We start from the raw sequence: 19,614 nt of genomic DNA, 5'->3' as shown, positions 1-19,614 counted from the left end.
GCCACTTCCGCCAGGAGATGCCTTTTGAGTCTTCTAAGTTAAGCCTACCCGATGGATTTCCTATTCCTTGAACCCAGACCTGGGTGGCAAACCCTCCGAGGCCGCTGTGTCCACAGACTGACAGATCCCGCCCTAAAGTGCCTGCGGTGGCACAGCCCGGGCGGAACTGACGGACGGCCGCGGGGGTGCGCTGAGCGCGCCATGCCTCCCCCGTCCGTCTGCAGTGGAAAGGCCCGGGCGTCACCAACGGGCGGCGGCGGGGTGGGGAGGATCTGAGCGCGCCGTGTTCCTCCGCGTCTCCTGCGGTGCAACGGCCCGGGCGGAAGCATCGGGCCGTCGCGCGAGAACGCTAAAAATCTCGCCGTGTTCTCCCCCTCATTTACCTTCAGTGGAACGGCCGGAGCGGAACCAACGGGCGGCCGCGGGGAAACACTAAAAATCTCGCCGTGTTCTCCCCCTCATTTACCTTCAGTGGAATGGCCCGAGCGGAACCAACGGGCGGCCGCGGGGTCACCGAAAAGGTCGCCGTGTTCCGCCCCCAACTGCCTACAGTGGAATGGCCCGAACGGAACCAACGCGCAGCCGCGGGGACGTTGTGGGCTGCGGCGCTTCTCCGCGGCCACGCCCGTGGGGCAGCGAGGAGCCCGGTGACGGGATCTACGCGTCATTTCCGGCTCCGCGGGCTCCCCGTGAAGCCCACCTGGGTCCGCCAGGCCTGTGCTCCGAACTGCCTTCGCCGCGCTTCTCAGGCCCCGCCCGCCAGCGTCTCTTTGTTGCGAAGGCGCGGAGGCCGAGCGCCATGCCTGCAGCGGAGACTGCGACCGGCTGTCGGTGGGTGCTGCGTGCTGGGTGCTCGGTGCTGCGTGCCGGTACTGGGGCTGAGTTCGCGGGCGCCCTGGGTTCCCGGGCCCAGATTCGCTTCTGGGGGTCCTCTCGTATGGCCGGCGGTTTGCGGGGAAAACGCTGCGGAAACGCGGGGTCTCCCTGGATTCGTACCCCTCAGCTTCTGCCCGGGAGCCCGTGGCGTTTCCCAAACGAGTTTGCGCATTTTCGCGTCCGTGGGTCCACGGCGACCCTCGCGCCCTGAAGCCCAGGAACGCTGTGTGGCGCGTCCACACAGAAAAAAAAAGAAAAGAAAAAAGAACGAGACACAAAACTCCTGAGAGCCGAGTCCCCGTTTGGTGCTTTTTAATTTTTTTAGTTTAGTTTTTTTTTTTTTTTTTTTAGTGGCGTATAACCTACTTAACCCAGAAGCCTACAAATCACATTTTAAGGCCAAACGAGACAGTGTTTTAATAAGGGTCGACTGGGCGCGGTGGCTCACACTTATATTCCTAGCACTTTGGGAGGCCGAGGCAGACGGATTACAAGGTTAGGAGTTCGAGACCAGCCTGACCAACATGGTGAAACCCCATCTCTACCAAAAATACAAATAACCAGGCGTGGTGGCACACGCCTGTAATCCCAGCTACTCAGGAGGCTGAGGCAGGAGAATTGCTTGATCCTGGGAGGCGGAGATTGCACCACTGCCCTCCAACCTGGGAGACAGAGCAAGAAAAGGGGTTGCTGAGAGAGGAATAGGAAGGCTTTCCCCTCCACTCACGTGTTTTCAATATAGCAAATCAGAAAATAGAGGGGAATAAAAATGAGTGGATCTGGGAGTCCAGGCTGGCTTTGTCTGCGTCTGTCACAGATGTTTCCTGGTGCAATGTGTAGGGCGCAGCGAGTCACCTGGCTGGGGGCACAGGGCATCCCTCCACTGGCACCTTTGGCGTTAGGCGCTTGTGTGGTCTCCAGCTTCTGGGTTTTGGAAGTGGCGTCAGCCCCGCAGCCTGAGCCTCTGCCAGGTGGTTTCCTTGGGATGACCTCCCTGGGGAGGTTTGAGCTCTGGGCATGGTTTGGAGATTTGGGACACATTTTGCCTGAAAGGCCCTTCTGGCTGTTTGAACCCACCTGGACTTTGTGACTGGAGCTCGGATTCTTAACCTCTGGTACAGGGGCCTGGGCAGGGGAGGTTCGCACAGTTGGGTGGGGTGGAAAGTGAGCTTGGTCAGTAACCCAGTGCTGTGTTGGGACCAGCAGCTCCTGAGGCTTTATCCCATGTTAAATCAAGGTTTTCTTTTCCTTTTAGACCTAGGGCTCCACCTGGAGACTTGCACCCAGACAGTGGAAAGGAAAGATGTCACGTCTGAGATGAGGTTGAGAAAGCCTGGGACACCTGTCCTGGGTGCTCTCTCTCACTGCCTGGTGAGCTTGCTGTGATGAAAGCCCCTGCCAGGCTGTGGGCATCCTGTGGAGAAGCTCACCTGGCAAGAAACTGGTTGGAGGATTTCCACCTACAGCCAGCATGGAACTCAACCTTGCATGCCAGCCCGTGTGAGTGAGCTCAGAGGCGGAGCCCAGCCCCAGTCGAGCCTTCAGATGAGGCCACAGCCCTGGTTCATGGTATGACTGCAGCTTCAAGAGGAACTGTAAACCCGAGGCACCTGGCTAAGATTCCTCCAGATTCCTACTCACAGGAGCCAAGATCAAAAGCACTTGTTTTGAGCTGGTAAGTGTGGAGTGACTGTTACAGGGCAGTAGAGAAGGAACATGCACCTTCCTCTTTTTTTTTTCTGAGACAGTGTCTCCCTCTTTTCGCCCCGGCTGGAGTGCAATGGCGAGATCTCGGCTCACTGCAACCTCCACATCCTGGGTTCCAGTGATTCTCCTGCCTCAGTCTCCCAAGTGGCTGGGATTACAGGAGCCCACTACCACACCTGGCTAATTTTTTTTGCATTTTTAGTAGAGATGAGGTTTTGCCGTGTTGGGCAGGCTGGTCTCAAACTCCCAGCCTCAGGTTATCTGCCTAAGTTCCAAAGTGCTGAGATTACAGACATGCCTTTTTTTTTCTTTTTTTGAGACAGCGTCTTTCTTTGTCACCCAGGCTGGAGTGCAGTGGTGCAGTCTCAGCTCACTGCAACCTCTGCCTCCAGGGTTCAAGCAGTTCTCTGCCTCAGCCACCTGAGTAGCTGGGATTACAGGTACACACCACCACACTTAGTTAATTTTTATATTTTTAGTAGAGACAAGATTTTTTCCTGTTGGTTAGGCTGGTCTTGAACTCCTGACCTCAAGTGATTCACATACCTTGGCCTCCAAAGGTGCTGGGATTACAAGTGTGAGCCACTGCGCCACAGCCCACTTTGTGGTATAGTTTGGTGAAACAAAATTCTTCATTTAGCCAATTTAGTCAGTCTGACTTTTTTTTTTTTTTATGGGTCATGCTTTTGGGGTTTGGTTGGAGATATTCTTGTCCTACCCTAAAAAGAGTCAGGAAGACATTCTCTTACACATTTTCCTGATCATAGGGTTTTACACATACAGGTTTCACGTAAGAGCAGGCCGCCTGGGTTCAAATCCTGCTATGAAGCTATATCTTCACTTTGTGTCTCACATGGGTGATGACCTCGCCTTTCCCAGAGGGCTGTTTCGGGGACTCACTGCTGTGCAGAGTGCTGAGGCCTCCTCCAGCACCACAGTGAGGGCTGTGTCAGTGTTACTAATTATTGTTGTCAACTGATACGGAATCAAAATCCAGTTTCTCTCTTCCACAGCCTGGTATCGTAGACTGAATACGTTTCCTTCGTCAACAATTCATGGTATCGCCTGTGTGGGTCAGAATTGTGCATGTGCTAGACCTATTTTTGTTTTTTTTTTGAGACAGTCTTGCTCTGTCACTCAGGCTGGAGTGCAGTGGTGCAGTCTTGGCTCATTGAAGCCTCCGTCACCAAGATTGAAGCAATTCTCCTGCCTCAGCCTCCCAAGTAGCTGGCACTACCAGCCCTCACCACCACATGAAGCTGATTTTTGTATTTAGTAGGGTTTCTCCATGTTGGCCAGGCTAGTCTTAAACTTTTGACCACGAGTGATACTCCTGCCTTAGCCTCCCAAAAAAGTGCTGGGATTACAGGCATGAGCTACCGTGCCCGGCCTATATATGCTAGACCTATTTCAAGGCCCTTATTCTTTTTTTCTTTTCTTCTTTTTTTGAGACAGAGTTTCGCTCTTATTGCCCAGGATGGAGTGCAATGGTGTGATCTCAGCTCACCACAACCTCTGCCTCCTGGGTTAAAGCGATTCTCCTTCCTCAGCCTCCTCAGTAGCTGGGATTATAGGCATTCGCCATCACGCCTGGCTAATTTTGTATCTTTAGTAGAGATGGGGTTTCTCCATGTTAGGCTGGTCTTAAACTCCTGACTTCATGATCCGCCCACCTTGGCCTCCCAAAGTGCTGGGATTACAGGCGTGAGCCACCACCGTGCCTGGCCTTTGAGGCCCTTATTTTTTTGCATTTGTTTATTTGCCCATCCCTGCACCAAGGTATCAGACTGAAGTACAAGTCCTCAGGTCTCTGGAGGATGCTGCTGCTCCCTCCCTGTGTCCCCGTCTCCTCGCAGGACACGTTTGTCTTTTACCCTTCATGCGCGCGTAGCTTTCCCTCTGTAATGGATACGTGTCTCATAGGGCTGGATTTGTCTTGAGATTCCATAGCTGCTGCCTCTGAGCTTTGACTCAGTAGCTGTGGTGTCCATTGGTGACTCAGTTGTGGTTATTAGGATTGTTGTGATGGTTGCCAGATGGTGGCTTCTAATCCCGTCCCTCCTCTGATGATCACGGACTGGGTTTGTACTGGGAACAACTTCCCTCCTTTGCTGTTGGTTCCTCAGTGTGGCCTCATGGGCTCTTGTTTTCATGGGGGTTTGAATCGTCGACCGTGTCTTTTACGCTGCCTTTCCAAGTGCATGAGCCTGCCCTCGGCTGGCGCCCAGTCCATTCCTGGAGCACAGACTTGCTGGCCCAGCTAATGTGACAGGCTCACCTGGTATTGTTCCCACCCCAGCCCTAGAATCAGTTATTTCTCCAAGGATCCTGATTGATTTTAGTGGAGAAAGAGATTTGTTGCTGTTATTTTTTGTTTTGTTTTATTTTATCTTGTTTTTTGAGATGGAGTTTCGCTCTTGTTACCCAGACTGGAGTGCAGTGGCGCGATCTCGGCTCACCGCAACCTCTGCCGCCTGTGTTCAAGCAATTCTTCTGCCTCAGCCTCCTGAGTGGCTGGGATTACAGGCACGCACCACCATGCCCAGCTAATTTTTGTATTTTTAGTAGAGACGGGGTTTCACCTTGTTGACCAGGATGGTCTCGATCTCTTGACCTCGTGATCCACCCGCCTCAGTCTCCCAAAGTGCTGGGATTATAGGCGTGAGCCACCGTGCCCAGCCTATTTTGTTTTATTTTTTAGACAGAGTCTCGCTCTTTGCCTAGGCTGGAGTGCAATGGCACAGTATCGGCTCACTGCAACCTCTGCCTCCTGGGTTCAAGCGATTCTCGTGTCTCACCGTCCTGAGTGTCTGGGATTACAGGTACCTGCCACAACACCCAGGTAATTTTTATATTTTTAGTAGAGATGGGGTTTCGCTCTGTTGCCCAGGTTAGTCTCGAACTCCTGAGCTCAGGTAATCCACCTGTCTTATCCTCCCAAAGTGCTGGGATTACAGGTGTGGGTCGCTGCACCCAGCCCCTTTAGTGGAGAATGATATTTAGAAACCAAGATGAGGTCACTGTGGGCGCCGTCCAGTTCTCGCCGTCTCTGGGCAGTTGTGTTGGTTTCGGGTGTATGTGTGCGTTTGTGTCGCCTGTCCATTCATCTGTTCAATGTTAAAGCCCGTGCGCTCTGGCCCAATAGCACCATCACAGGCCAACACCACAGGGTCATCCCATCCATCCTCCTTTTTTTTTTTTTTTTTTTTTTTTTTTTTTTTAATGAGAGAGAGTCTCTATTGCCTAGGCTGGAGTGTAGTGGTATGATCTCTGCTCACTACAACCTCTGCCTCCTGGGTTCAAGTGCTTCTTTTGCCTCAGCCTCCCCAGTAGCGAGATTATAGATGCACACTACTGCACCCCGCTAATTTTTGTGTTTTTAGCAGGGATTGGGTTTTTCCATGTTGGCCAGGCTGGTCTTGGACTCCTGACCTCAGGTGACCCACCCACCTCGGCCTCCCAAAGTGCTGGGATGACAGACATGAGCCACTGCATCCAGCCTCCTCTTTTCATTTTTATGTTTTCCCTGCAAGGCGGCCTTGAAGGATTTTTTCCCTATTTGCATCTGTCTTTACTTGGAATACCAAATCTGGCACCCATCATCTAGAAAATATGCATGTATTTGCTCAATCCAGAATTCCTAACCTATGACTCAGCAAAAAAATAAACAAAAGGGAGGCCAGGCATGGTGGCTCACACCTGTATCCCCAGAACTTTGGGAGCCCAGGAGTTCGAGACCAGCCTGATGAATATGATGAAACCTCATCTCTACTAAAAATACAAAAATTAGCCGGGTGTGATGGCTCACATCTGTAATCCCAGCTCTTTGGGAGGCTTAGGTAAGTGTATCATCACCTGAGGTCGGGAGTTTAAGACCAACCTAGCCAACATGATGAAACCCCGTCCTGACTAAAAATACAAAATTAGTTGCGCGTAGTGGCGCGTCCCTGTAATTCCAGTTACTTGGGAGGCTGAGGCAGGAGAATCGCTTGAACCCTGGAGACAGAGGTTGCAGTGAGCTAAGATCAAGCCACTATAATCCTGAGCTCAGATAATCCATGTAGCTCTAGCTGACAGAGTGAGACTCCCTTTCAAAAAAAACCAAAAGGGAAAAGCGTGCTTAGAGTTCAGTGTGTATCTGGAGCCCGTGTGCGTCTGGAGCCCTTGTATCTGGAGCTCCGTGTGTGTCTGAAGCCCTTGTGTGTCTGGAGTCCTTGTGTCTGGGGCTCCGTGTGTGTCTAGACCCCTTGTGTCTGGAGCTCCATGTGTGTCTGGAGCCCTTGTGTGTGAGGCTCCGTGTGTGTCTGGAGCTCTGTGTGTGTTTGAAGCCCTTGTGTGTCTGGAGTCCTTGTATCTAGGGCTCCGTGTGTGTCTGGAGCTCTTGAGTGTGGAGCTCCGTGTGTGTCTGGAACTCCGTGTGTGTGTGTGGAGACTGTGTGTGTCTGAAGCGCTTGTGTCTGGAGCTGCATGTGTGTCTTGAGCCCCGTGTGTGTCTTGAGCTCTTGTCTGGAGCCCTTATTTCTGGAGGTCCAGGTGTGTGCAGCTCTGTGTGCATCTGGAGCTCTGTGTGTCTCTGGAGCCCTTGTGTCTGGGGCTCCGTGTGTGTCTGAACTCCTGTGTATGTCTGGAGCGCCATGTGTATCTGGATTCCTGTGCATGGGGCTCTGTGTGTGTTTCTGGGGCTCCGTGTGTGTCTGAAGCCCTGTGTATGTCTGGAGCTCCATGTGTATCTGGATCCCTTGTGCATGGGGCTCTGTGTGTGTTTCTGGAGCCCCATGTGTCTCTGGAGCCCTTGTGTCTGAAGCTGTATGTGTGTCTGGAGCCCTGTGTGTGTCTGGGGCTCTGTGTGTGTTTCTAGAGCCCTTGTGTCTGAAGCTGTGTGTGTTTCTGGAGCCCTGTGTGTCTCTGGAGCCCTTGTGTCTGAAGCTCTGTGTGTGTCTGGAGCCCCGTGTGTCTCTGGAGCCCTTGTGTCTGAAGCTCTGTGTGTGTCTGGAGCCCCGTGTGTCTCTGGAGCCCTTGTGTCTGAAGCTCTGTGTGTGTCTGGAGCCCTGTGTGTGTCTGGGGCTCTGTGTGTGTTTCTGGAGCCCTGTGTGTCTCTGGAGCCCTTGTGTCTGAAGCTCTGTGTGTGTCTGGAGCCCTGTGTGTCTCTGGAGCTCTTGTGTCTGAAGCTCTGTGTGTCTAGAGCCCCGTGTGTCTCTGGAGACTTTGTGTCTGAAGCTCTGTGTGTGTCTGGAGCGCTTGTGTCTGGAGCGCTTGTGTCTGGAGCTCCTTGTGTGTCTGAAGCCCTGTGAATGTCTGGAGCCCCGTGTGTCTCTGGAGCCCTTGTGTCTGAAGCTCTGTATATGTCTGGAGCCCCCTGTGTGTCTGGAGCCCTTGAGTCTGGAGCTCTGTGTGTGTCTGGAGCTCCGTGTGTGTCTGGATCCCTTGTGTCTGGAGCTCCGTGTATGTCTGGATCCCTTGTGTCTGTGGCTCCCTGTGTGTCTGGAACTCCATGTGTGTGTGGTCCCTTGTGTCTGGGGCTCTGTGTGTATCTGGATCCCTTGTGTCTGGGGCCCCGTGTGTGTCTGGAGCTCTGTATGTGTCTGGATCCCTTGAGTCTGGGGTTCCGTGTGTGTCTGGGGCCCTGTGTGTGTCTGGAGCTCCATGTGTGTGTCTGGATCCCTTGTGTCTGGAGCCATGTGTGTGTCTGAATCCCTTGTGTCTGGGGCTCAGTGTGTGTCTGGGGCCCTGTGTGTGTCTGGAGCTCCGTGTGTGTCTGGATCCCTTGTGTGTCTGGATCCCTTGTGTCTGGGGCTCCTTGTGTGTCTGGAGCTCCGTGTGTGTGTCTGGAGCTCCATGTGTATCTGGAGCGCTTGTGTCTGAAGGCCTGTGTGTGTCTGGATCCCTTGTGTCTGGGGCTCCTTGTGTGTCAGGATCCCTTGTGTCTGCGGTTCCATGTCTGTCTGGAGCTCCATGTGTGTGTGGTCCCTTGTGTCTGGAGTGCTTGTGTCTGCATGTGCCTGGGGCTCCATGTGTCTGGAGCTCCGTGTGTCTGGGGCTCTATTTGTCTGGAGCGCTTGTGTCTGTCACCTGTGCACCCACATCCAGCGTCCATGCACCTGAGTTTTCTAGGCTCGTTCTGCTCCCCTCAGTGTGAATGTGTTGTTCATTTGATCTGTGGTGCGTTCTATGTATTCCTGTTTGTGTTCCATTTCAGAGACCCTAGTTGATTTAATTATTGCAAGTGACATGCGTTCATGATTCGAGAAGTCAGACTTGCAGCCGACTGCCTTCTCCACTCCCACCAAGCCCCTCCCCCATCACTGAAGAGTCTCCTAATTCTTGTGTGTATCCTTCCTGTGTTTCTTTTCTTTTCTTTTTCTGAGACAGGGTCTGACTGTGTCACCCAGGCTGGAGTGCAGTGGTGAGATCATGGCTCATTGCAGCCTCATCCTCTCAGACTCGAGCGGTCCTCCCCCCTCAGCTGGACCAGAGGTCCTGGGCACACCACCATGCCCAGGCCTAATTTTTGTCTTTTTTTTTTTTGTATAGATGAGGTTCTATCTTGTTACTCAGGCTGGTATCAAACTCCTGGGCTCAAGCAGTCCTCCTGCCTTGGCCTCCCAAAGTGTTGGGACTACTGGCGTGAACCACCACACCCAGCCAAAAAATGTTCTGCCTTTTTGTTTTGAGAAACTTTTTAGGCTTACAGAAGAGCTGCCGAAGCTTACCCATAGGCCCTTCTCTCTGCTTTCCCTGATGCGAGGACCTCACGGAGCCTCGGTTCCACTCACTGACATCACACGGCCCTGGGTGGACAGGCTGTGTTCAGGGCCAGTCTGCTCTCATCCACTCTGCGGTGTGAGCCGCCCAGGGTCCCGCGTGGCATCCAGCTGTCCTGTGCCTTGGGCTCTAGTCCTGGCTTTCATGGCCTGTATACTTTTGGATTTGCCAGGTGTCTTCTCATGATTAGATGTGCAGTTACACATTTGGGGCAAGAAAGGCTCAGTGGTGATGGAGCTTCCCCAGCAGCAGGCCAGGGAGAACAGGAAGTTGCTGTGTCTCCTGTCTGGTGACTTTGGCCCTTGTGAAGGCAGCATCTGCCAGTGTCTCCACAGTGAAGTTATACCTTCCTTCTTCGTAATCAGCAAACATCCAGCGGGGAAATCACTGGGGGAGGACACACGGCCATCCTTGAGTTTTATGGCAGGTCCTGTTTCCTCTCTGGATATCTGTTTGGTTTCGTTGGTGCCGCAGGGGCTGTTCCTGTCTGGTTTTGTCCACACCTGCAGGGCTGTTCCTGCTGGTTTCATGACTTTTCTGTCTACTGTGTTGCTTCTGCCTGAGAGCCTCTGCCCGGGGCTGACGGCCTCCTGGGAGCTTCCAGGTCACTGCTCCTCCCCCACTGCCACCACTCAGACTGGTGACCTTTGATCTTCTGTTTTCATTATTGATCTTCATCTGTAAACGTTCTCAGGCCTGAGTTGTGGAAGTTTCTGCCCAGAGAGGACTTGTTTCTCTGTCTGCCCACAGCTGGGTTCCCGGCAGGCCCTGAATCTGCCTGGCCACCCAAGCCTGGGTGGCCCAGCCCCACCTCCAGCTCCCTTCTCTTCCTGTTGGGAGGGTGGTCCTGCGAGCCTCCCTACGTCTCACGAGTGCCGAGACCCCTCACAGCTGCGCCGTCCAGGGTCCGGTTGGATTGAGTTGGAGCTTCCGTGGAGCCACCTGCCCATCCCCCATGAGGCAGAAGGCCCTGGTGAGGTTTTGCTTGTGCTGTCCTGTTAGTGATTTTCAAGGCCCACTTTGGTGCGGCCGGTCCCTACTTACTGTGGATGAGTTGTGATTTTATGACTTTATCATAGTAGAAAAGCTGAATGTGTTCAACAGAAACGCTGCCCTGAGTTCACAGCCGTCCTCTCTCTCTCTCTCTCTCTGATCTGAGCTCACAGCCGTCCTCTCTCTCTCTCTCTCTGATCTGAGCTCACAGCCGTCCTCTCTCTCTCTCTGATCTGAGTTCACAGCTGTCTACTCTCTCTAATCTGACCTCACAGCCGTCCTCTCTCTGATCTGAGCTCACAGCCATCCTCTCTCTCTCTCTCTCTCTCTGATCTGAGCTCATAGCCATCCTCTCTCTCTGATCTGAGCTCACAGCCGTCCTCTCTCTCTTTCTGATCTGAGCCCACAGCCGTCCTCTCTCTTTCTGATCTGAGGAGCTCACAGCCGTCCTCTCTCTCTGATCTGAGTTCACAGCCGTCCTCTCTCTCTCTCTCTCTCTCTCTCTCTCTCTCTCTCTGATCTGAGCTTACAGCCGTCCTGTCTCTCTCTTTCTGATCTGAGGAGCTCACAGCCGCCCTCTCTCTTTGTCTGATCTGAGGAGCTCACAGCCATCCTCTCTCTCTGTCTGATCTAAGGAGCTCACAGCTGTCCTCTCTCTGATCTGAGCTCACAGCCGTCCTCTCTCTCTCTCTCTCTCTCTGATCTGAGCTTACAGCTGTCCTCTCTCTCGCTGATCTGAGCTCACAGCCATCCTCTCTCTCTCTGATCTGAGCTCACAGCCGTCCTCTCTCTCTGATCTGAGCTCACAGCTGTCCTCTCTCTCTGATCTGAGCTCACAGCTGTCCTCTCTCTCTGATCTGAGCTCACAGCCGTCCACTCTCTGATCTGAGCTCACAGCCGTCCACTCTCTGATCTGAGCTCACAGCCGTCCTCTCTCTCTCTGATCTGAGCTCACAGCTGTCCTCTCTCTCTGATCTGAGCTCACAGCCGTCCTCTCTCTGATCTGAGCTCACAGCCGTCCTCTCTCTCTCTGATCTGAGCTCACAGCTGTCCTCTCTCTCTGATCTGAGCTCACAACTGTCCTCTCTCTCTCTGATCTGAGCTCACATCCATCCTCTCTCTCCCTGAGCTCTGAGCTCACAGCCGTCCTCTCTCTCTGATCTGAGCTCACAGCTGTCCTCTCTCTCTCTCTCTCTCTCTCTGATCTGAGTTCACAGCCGTCCTCTCTCTCTCGCAGGTCTGAGTTCACAGCTGTCCTCTCTCTCTGATCTGAGTTCACAGCGTCCTCTCTCTCTCTCTCTGATCTGAGTTCACAGCTGTCCTCTCTCTCTCTCTCTGATCTGAGCTCACAGCTGTCCTCTCTCTCTGATCTGAGCTCACAGCCGTCCTCTCTCTGATCTGAGCTCACAGCCGTCCTCTCTCTCTCTGATCTGAGCTCACAGCTGTCCTCTCTCTCTCTGATCTGAGCTCACAGCTGTCCTCTCTCTCTGATCTGAGCTCACAGCCATCCTCTCTCTGATCTGAGCTCACAGCCGTCCTCTCTCTCTGATCTGAGCTCACAACTGTCCTCTCTCTCTCTGATCTGAGCTCACATCCATCCTCTCTCTCCCTGAGCTCTGAGCTCACAGCCGTCCTCTCTCTCTGATCTGAGCTCACAGCTGTCCTCTCTCTCTCTCTCTCTCTCTCTGATCTGAGTTCACAGCCGTCCTCTCTCTCTCGCAGGTCTGAGTTCACAGCTGTCCTCTCTCTCTGATCTGAGTTCACAGCCGTCCTCTCTCTCTCGCAGGTCTGAGTTCACAGCTGTCCTCTCTCTCTGATCTGAGTTCACAGCCGTCCTCTCTCTCTCTCTCTGATCTGAGTTCACAGCTGTCCTCTCTCTCTCTCTCTGATCTGAGCTCACAGCCGTCCCCTCTCTCTCTCTCTCTTTCTCTCTCTCTCTCTGATTTGAGGAGCTCACAGCCATCCTCTCTCTCTCTCTGATCTGAGTTCACAGCCGTCCTCTCTCTCTCTGATCTGAGTTCACAGCTGTCCTCTCTCTCTCTCTCTGATCTGAGCTCACAGCCGTCCCCCCTCTCTCTCTCTCTCTCTCTCTGATTTGAGGAGCTCACAGCCATCCTCTCTCTCTCTGATCTGAGTTCACAGCTGTCCTCTCTCTCTCTCTGATCTGAGCTCACAGCCGTCCTCTCTCTCTCTGATCTGAGCTCACAGCCATCCTCTCTCTCTGATCTGAGTTCACAGCCGTCCTCTCTCTCTGATCTGAGCTCACAGCCGTCCTCTCTCTCTGATCTGAGTTCACAGCATTCCTCTCTCTGACCTGAGCTCACAGCCGTCCTCTCTCTCTGATCTGAGTTCACAGCTGTCCTCTCTCTCCCTGAGCTCTGAGCTCACAGCCGTCCTCTCTCTCTGATCTGAGCTCACAGCATCCTCTCTCTCTGTGATCTGAGTTCACAGCCGTCCTCTCTCTGACCTGAGCTCACAGCCGTCCTCTCTCTCTGATCTGAGTTCACAGCTGTCCTCTCTCTCCCTGAGCTCTGAGCTCACAGCCGTCCTCTCTCTCTGATCTGAGCTCACAGCATCCTCTCTCTCTGTGATCTGAGTTCACAGCTGTCCTCTCTCTGACCTGAGCTCACAGCCGTCCTCTCTCTCTGATCTGAGTTCACAGCTGTCCTCTCTCTCCCTGAGCTCTGAGCTCACAGCCGTCCTCTCTCTCTGATCTGAGCTCACAGCATCCTCTCTCTCTGTGATCTGAGTTCACAGCCGTCCTCTCTCTGACCTGAGCTCACAGCCGTCCTCTCTCTCTGATCTGAGTTCACAGCTGTCCTCTCTCTCCCTGAGCTCTGAGCTCACAGCCGTCCTCTCTCTCTGATCTGAGCTCACAGCATCCTCTCTCTCTGTGATCTGAGTTCACAGCCGTCCTCTCTCTGACCTGAGCTCACAGCCGTCCTCTCTCTCTGATCTGAGTTCACAGCTGTCCTCTCTCTCCCTGAGCTCTGAGCTCACAGCCGTCCTCTCTCTCTGATCTGAGCTCACAGCATCCTCTCTCTCTGTGATCTGAGTTCACAGCCGTCCTCTCTCTGACCTGAGCTCACAGCCGTCCTCTCTCTCTGATCTGAGTTCACAGCTGTCCTCTCTCTCCCTGAGCTCTGAGCTCACAGCCGTCCTCTCTCTCTGATCTGAGCTCACAGCATCCTCTCTCTCTGTGATCTGAGTTCACAGCCGTCCTCTCTCTGACCTGAGCTCACAGCCGTCCTCTCTCTCTGATCTGAGTTCACAGCTGTCCTCTCTCTCCCTGAGCTCTGAGCTCACAGCTGTCCTCTCTCTCTGATCTGAGCTCACAGCATCCTCTCTCTCTGTGATCTGAGTTCACAGCCATCCTCTCTCTGATCTGAGTTCACAGCCGTCCTCTCTCTCCGTGAGCTCTGAGTTCACAGCCATCCTCTTTCCTTGAGCTCTGAGCTCACAGCTGTGCTCTCTCTCACTTCCGGTGGGGTGTCTGTGAATTCCACAAGCCGTTCGGCCCGCTTATAGCCAGACTGCGTTAGGTGGCTTCGCCCAAGTGTCGCTGATGGGAGTGTTGGCACGCAAAGGTGGACGAGGCACGTTGAGTGCCAAAGGATGGGCGGGGGCTGTCTATGGAGACATCAGTGGCCTCGAAAAGATGGTGCACCGGGGCAATCGTCTCATGACGGCTGAGTGCCCACCCTGTTGCCCATGGGTCTCCTGGGCCCTGCTCCGAATGTGAGTGGACAGCAAGTAATTCTCCTTCCTCGGCCTCCTAAAGTGGTGGGATTCTAGGTGTGGGCCATGGCCCCTGCCCAAATAGGAATTTTTTCTTTTTTTCGAGACGGGAATCTTGCTCTGTCACCAGGCTGGAGTGCAGTGGAGTGATTTCGGCTCATTGCAACCTCTGCCTCCTGGGTTCAAGCAATTCTGCTGCCTCAGCCTCTCTAGTAGCTGGGACTACAGGCGCCCACCACCACACTCAGCTCATTTTTGTATCTGTAGTAGAGACAGGTGTCACCATGTTGGCCAGGATGGTCACGATCTCTTGACTTCATAACCCACCCGCCTCCGCCTCTTGAAGTGCTAGGATTACAGGCGTGAGCCACTGTGCCTAGCCATTCACAGCACTTTAGGTGGAATTCTTTTCCCCGACCCCGTGTAAATCTTGAACTCTCAGAACAACTTAGGAAGGACCCTGGGCCTTCGCACCCAGGTTCTGGCACCTGAGATGTGGCTTTTCCCCTGGGACCCATCCCCGAGATGAGGGATCTGGGTGCTCAAATTACCTGCCTTTCACTCTCAAGCACTTTCGAATTTGTTGTTCTACACAAGACGTTGTTCTTCCCGCACACCTGCCAGCGCTCTCCCCTGCCCCGGTGGGCTTGGGGTGCACCCTGTTGGCACCAGGGCTGAGCCCATTTTCCGTTGTAGCTTCAGCTCCATGAATATCATATTTGTTTCTCTTGTTGACAGGCACTTAGGCTGTAATTCTTTCGGTGTTTGCTTTGTCTTGTTTTGCTACTAACAAAAAATGCTGCATTGAACACTCACCTCTAAGACTGTTATGAGAAGCTGTGAAGAAACGTGGCCCTCTGTGCCCATGCCAGCCTCAGGGACATGCTTTATTGAAGAGACTTGGCCCCCTGTGACCAGGTCAGCCTCAGGGACGTGCTTTATTAATTTTCTTGTTTTTGTTGCTCCCTGTCATCTGCATGACCTTTGAAAGGTCGCACTCAGTCAGGCACAGTAGCGCACACCTGTAATCCCAGCACTGTGAGAGGCCGAGGAGAGCGGATCATAAGGTCAGGAGTTCGAGACCAGCCTGGCCAACATGGCAAAACCCCGTCTCTACTAAGAGTACAAAAATTAGCCAGGCATGCTGGCGGGTGCCCATAATCCCAGCTTCTCAGAAGGCTAAGGCAGGAGAATCGCTTGAACCCAGGAGGCAGAGGTTACAATGAGCCGCGATCACGTCACTGCACTCCAGCCTGGGCGACAGTGAGGCTCCTTCTCAAGAAATAAAAAAAGAATAAGCAGCTAGCATCAGGAACCACAGTTGTTGGTGCAGGCGCAGGTGCTTCTGTGGGAAGAAGAGGAGATATCGCCTCCTCCTGCAGCCCTGGAGCGTGGGGGCAGGGATGCTGCAGGCGAGGACCGTTCATGGTAGTAAAGTCATGTGGGAGGGGAGGGGAGAGGAGGGGAGGGAATGGAATGGAGGCCCAGGACCATGTGGGCACAACAGCAGGGACCAGATAGTCACCCAGACTGAGTCAAGTTGAGGCAGGGTCCTGGGGCCCCGGGTCAGTGTGACGGCCGGGGCTCAGCACACGCGTCCCAGGACTGGGCAGTTCCACCTCTGCACGTAGACACGGACAAGGGTGCTCCTAGTAGCCCAACCCATGTGCTCCTTGGCAGAATGGGTCCATCTGTCCTGCGGGGTACTGGGCAGTGACCCAACAGAGAACCTACATCCTGGTGTACCAGCACGGAGGGGCCTTTGTTTGCAATCGGTTTCCTGTTTAGCTCTTTTTATTTATTTTTTTTACTTTAAAAAATTTTTTTTAGGCAGGGTCTTGCTCTGTTGCCCAAACAGAGTTCGGTGGCACAAACAGGGCTCACTGCAGCCTTGGCCTCCCTTGCTCAAACGGTCCTCCCACGCCAGCCTCCTAAGTAATTAGGACTACAGACATGTGCCACCATGCCCACCTACTTTTTAAATTTTTTTTTCTTTTCTTTTTTTTTTGAGACAGAGTTTTGCTGTTGTCCAGGCTGGAATGCAGTGATGTTTTCTCGGTTGACTGCGGCCTCCACCCCCAGGTTTAAGTGATTCTCCTGCCTCAGCCTCCCGAGTAGCTGGGATTATAGGCATACACCACCACGCCTGGCTAATTCTGTATTTTTAGTAGAGACAGGGCTTCTCCGTGTTAGTGAGTCTGATCTCAAACTCCTGACCTCAGGTGATCCTCTTGCCTTGGCCTCCCAAAGTGCTGAGATTACAGGCATCAGCCACCACGCCGGACTTTTAAGTTTTTTTTTTTTTTTTTTTGAGACAGAGTCTGGTTGCTTCTCCCAGGCTGGAGTGCAGTGGCACAATATCAGCTCACTGCAACCTCTGCCTCCCTGGTTCAAGTGATTCTCCTGCCTTAGCCTCCCGAGTACCTGGGATTACAGGTGCACGCCACCACGCCTGGCTAACTTTTTTTGTATCTTTAGTAGAGATGGTGTTTCACCATGTTGGCCAGGCTGGTCTTGAACTCCTGACCTTGTGTTGTGCCCACCTCGGCCTCCCAAAGTGCTGGGATTCCAGGCGTGAGCCACTGCACCTGGCCAGACCCTCAAGTTCTTGATGCACAGAGAACAGCAGCATTGGTAAAGTGCGATTTCTGTGTTTTTGTCTCTCCACTGATAGTTAGCAAACATTAGGGTGGGGACTGGACTGCTTGTGTGGGGCCCATGGGCTTAGTGGGAGCACAGCGTTAGCAGAGAAGGGGACTGGGCCCTACTGCGGGGAACAGTTTTGCCTGGAATGCTGTGAGCATGGGCTTCTTGGTGGGAGCACAGGGTGGGCGGAGAAGGGGACTGGGGCCGCACTGTGGGGAGCAGTTTTGCCTGGGATGCTGTGAGTTTCTCAGATGGAAACTTAAGTAGACAGACTATTCTGGCAGAGAGCCATGCTTGGCCGGCCACGTGTGAGCTGGGAGACGCTTGTGCTTGAACTCAAGGTCCACCTCCACGTTGGTGGGAGATGAGTGGCCCCGTCTGCCCACGCCCGAGCCCGCGTGCTGCTGGTTGCTGGTCATTGATCCTGGGGGTGGTTTCTTGAGCGTCAGCTCCTTGCCACATGAGTGAATTTGCTGGTGACCGCAGAGTCTATGTAGCAGGTGCTATAGCAGTGTCCCCAGCCAGGGAGGCCCTGGTGCAGCAGCAGCCTTCAGGGTGGAAGGGAGAGGGCGAGGGAGTCTAGTGAGGTGGGGTGTGAGATCAAGACCTGCACCCTGGCCTCCACAGGGATTGGCTCGGGCAGGGCGGCCTGAGGCCCCGGTGTTCCAGCCTTTTGTTCTGCCACCCTGCAGCGCCCTTTGTTCTTAGATTTTCACCTAAGCCAGGTGGCTGCTCCACCCCCAGCCAGGGCCCCTCGGGAAATGGGCATAAAGTCTCCTACCTCCCTGGCTTAGGGCCTGTCCTGTCCTAGCTCCAGGGAGGCTGCAGCTCATGGAGGCTTTGCTCCCAGCTCCTTGTCACCCCATGCTAAGCAGTGGGCGTGTGCTGCTGAAAAGGAGAAAGGAGATGGTGTCTTTGTGGAGATCTGGTACCGTCAGTGGCCAGAGGAGTGGAGGAGCCCTTTGTTACTATGGGAACTGGAGGAGGGGCCAGCCTCCCCACTGATGTCTGTCGTGCCCTGGAGGCAGCTATCCTGGTGCACCGAGGGGTCAGGGTGCTTGGGAGCGTCCAGGTGGCACTGAGCGGGTGGTGTGATTGGCAGACAAGGAACCCTGGGTACATAGACACAGAGTAGGGGGAGGGAACGAGAGCGGACAGCCGCAGGAGCCCTGGTGTTGCTACCACTGGGGAGCACCAGTTCCCAGGTGTGGGGAGGCCGAGATTCAGGCACCTCTGAGCACTGCTGGGTAAGTGAACCAGGAGCTGGCACAAAGGCCAGCGTGAGGGCCCGGGAGAGGTCTCGGCCAGGGAGGGGGCGGCGTGCGGCCCTCAGTGTAAACAGAATATATCTGGTGTAGCACACATACAATTATGTAAACGTAGAAGGAGATTATGGGTGAGGTGGGAACCCCAGCTTCCTGGGGGAGAAAGAAGCGAGAGGAGGAAGGGTCCCGGGTTGGGCAGCACGGCCCACACCACACATGCTGGAAGCGAGGTTGGAAGACTCTGTGGGCGACCTTTCAGAGGCACAGCCGCCCCCCCAAAGTAGGAAGAGAAACCCAGGTGTGAGAAGCAGGAAATGGGCTGCCTGAGCGCTGTGTTGAGACCTGAGGGAGGTGGCGCCTGCGCAGACCCTGAGCTGGAAGGAAGATGCCCTCTGGTGCTCAGGAGGAAGCGTCTGTTCTGACCTGGCTGGAGCTCGTGGGAAAGGAAGGGGGGTGTCTCGCTTGAGAAGCCGCAGTCACCTGAACGTGAGGCAGGTGTGAGTGTGGTTTTATGCCACAGGGTCTGTCTAGAAAGTAGCACAGAATTAGTCCTGGGGCACACGGCAGAGGCAGCCACAGCACCCCTCACAAAGGCAGCTGCCAGCCAGGGCTTGAAGGGCCTCCAGCCCCAGGTCTGCCAGGAAGACGGTCAACTATGCCAGGAGACTGTCTCCCAAGAGCAAGGATCCGCCAGCACGAAGAGAATACAGGACTCCATTGCTAAAAATCTCTGGGCAGTGAATGATTGCAGTTTTTTTTTTTTTGAGACGGAGTCTTGCTCTGTCACCAGACTGGAGTGCAATGGCGAAATCTCAGCTCACCGCAGCCTCCGCCTCCTTTGGTTCAAGTGATTCTTTTGCCTCAGCCTGCCGAGTATCTGGGACCACAGGCGCATGCCACCATGCCTGGCTAATTTTTGTATTTTTAGTAGAGACGGGGATTCACCATGTTGGCCAGAATGGTCTCGATCTCTTGACCTCGTGATCCGCCCACCTCGCCTCCCAAAGTGCTGGGATTACAGGCGTGAGCCACCATGCCCAACTGAACAATTGCATTTTTTAAGTGATTTTCAGTTGGTGGTTAAAATGTCCTTTGAGGACATTAAATGATCAAAACAGGTAATGTGTTTCCTTTTCTTAGCGTTGTAGCATCTGCTTCTGTGCTTTGCTGGGGAGAGGCCCTGGTGGCCTCGTTCCTGCCACCCGGAGTCCCTGGGCGGTCTCGGTGGCCCATGCGGCCCAGCTCGGAGGCAGAGTCATCCTTTGTGCCGGTGGTTCCAGCATGTCGCCCTCAGTGAAGACCCTAGCACTGGGAGAGCTTGTTCCTGGCTCCGAGGAGAAGCCGAAGGGCAGGTGGCCTCTCAGCTGGGGATCTCTTTTTGGTCACCGAAGTGAGAAGATCGTTTTTGCCAAGAGTGACGGGGGCGCAGATGAGAATGTACTGACCGTCACCATCACGGAGACCACAGTCATCGAGTCTGACCTGGGCGTGTGGAGCTCGCGGGCGCTGCTCTACCTCACGCTGTGGTTCTTCTTCAGCTTCTGCACGCTCTTCCTCAACAAGTACATCCTGTCTCTGCTGGGAGGTGAACCCAGCATGCTCGGTATGTGGTGGCCCGAGGGAGCGG

General features: G+C 54.0%; 1 protein-coding gene across 7 annotated transcripts in view; it reads left to right on the top strand.

The window, feature by feature from the left end:
* The first annotated feature begins 663 nt into the window (after window positions 1-663).
* Window positions 664-19,614, top strand: part of SLC35E2B (solute carrier family 35 member E2B) — a 38,814-nt gene continuing 19,863 nt past the window's right edge. For 3 of the 7 annotated variants that reach the window (XM_035307366.3, XM_035307361.3, XM_035307362.3), the window contains exons 1-2: window positions 10,044-10,318; window positions 19,128-19,590. In XM_035307366.3, coding sequence (XP_035163257.1) covers window positions 10,301-10,318; window positions 19,128-19,590 — 481 coding nt within the window. In that variant the 5' untranslated portion in view covers window positions 10,044-10,300. Of the gene's footprint in view, window positions 832-2,131; window positions 2,552-10,043; window positions 10,319-17,850; window positions 17,970-19,127; window positions 19,591-19,614 lie in introns of those variants that run through there. The other 4 variants (XM_009000255.5, XM_078330037.1, XM_035307364.3 and 1 more) reach the window with 3 other exon arrangements.

Source organism: Callithrix jacchus, chromosome 7 (assembly GCF_049354715.1).
Source record: "Callithrix jacchus isolate 240 chromosome 7, calJac240_pri, whole genome shotgun sequence".
NCBI lineage: Eukaryota > Metazoa > Chordata > Mammalia > Primates > Cebidae > Callithrix > Callithrix jacchus.
This window is presented reverse-complemented; position numbering and strand designations above follow the sequence as displayed.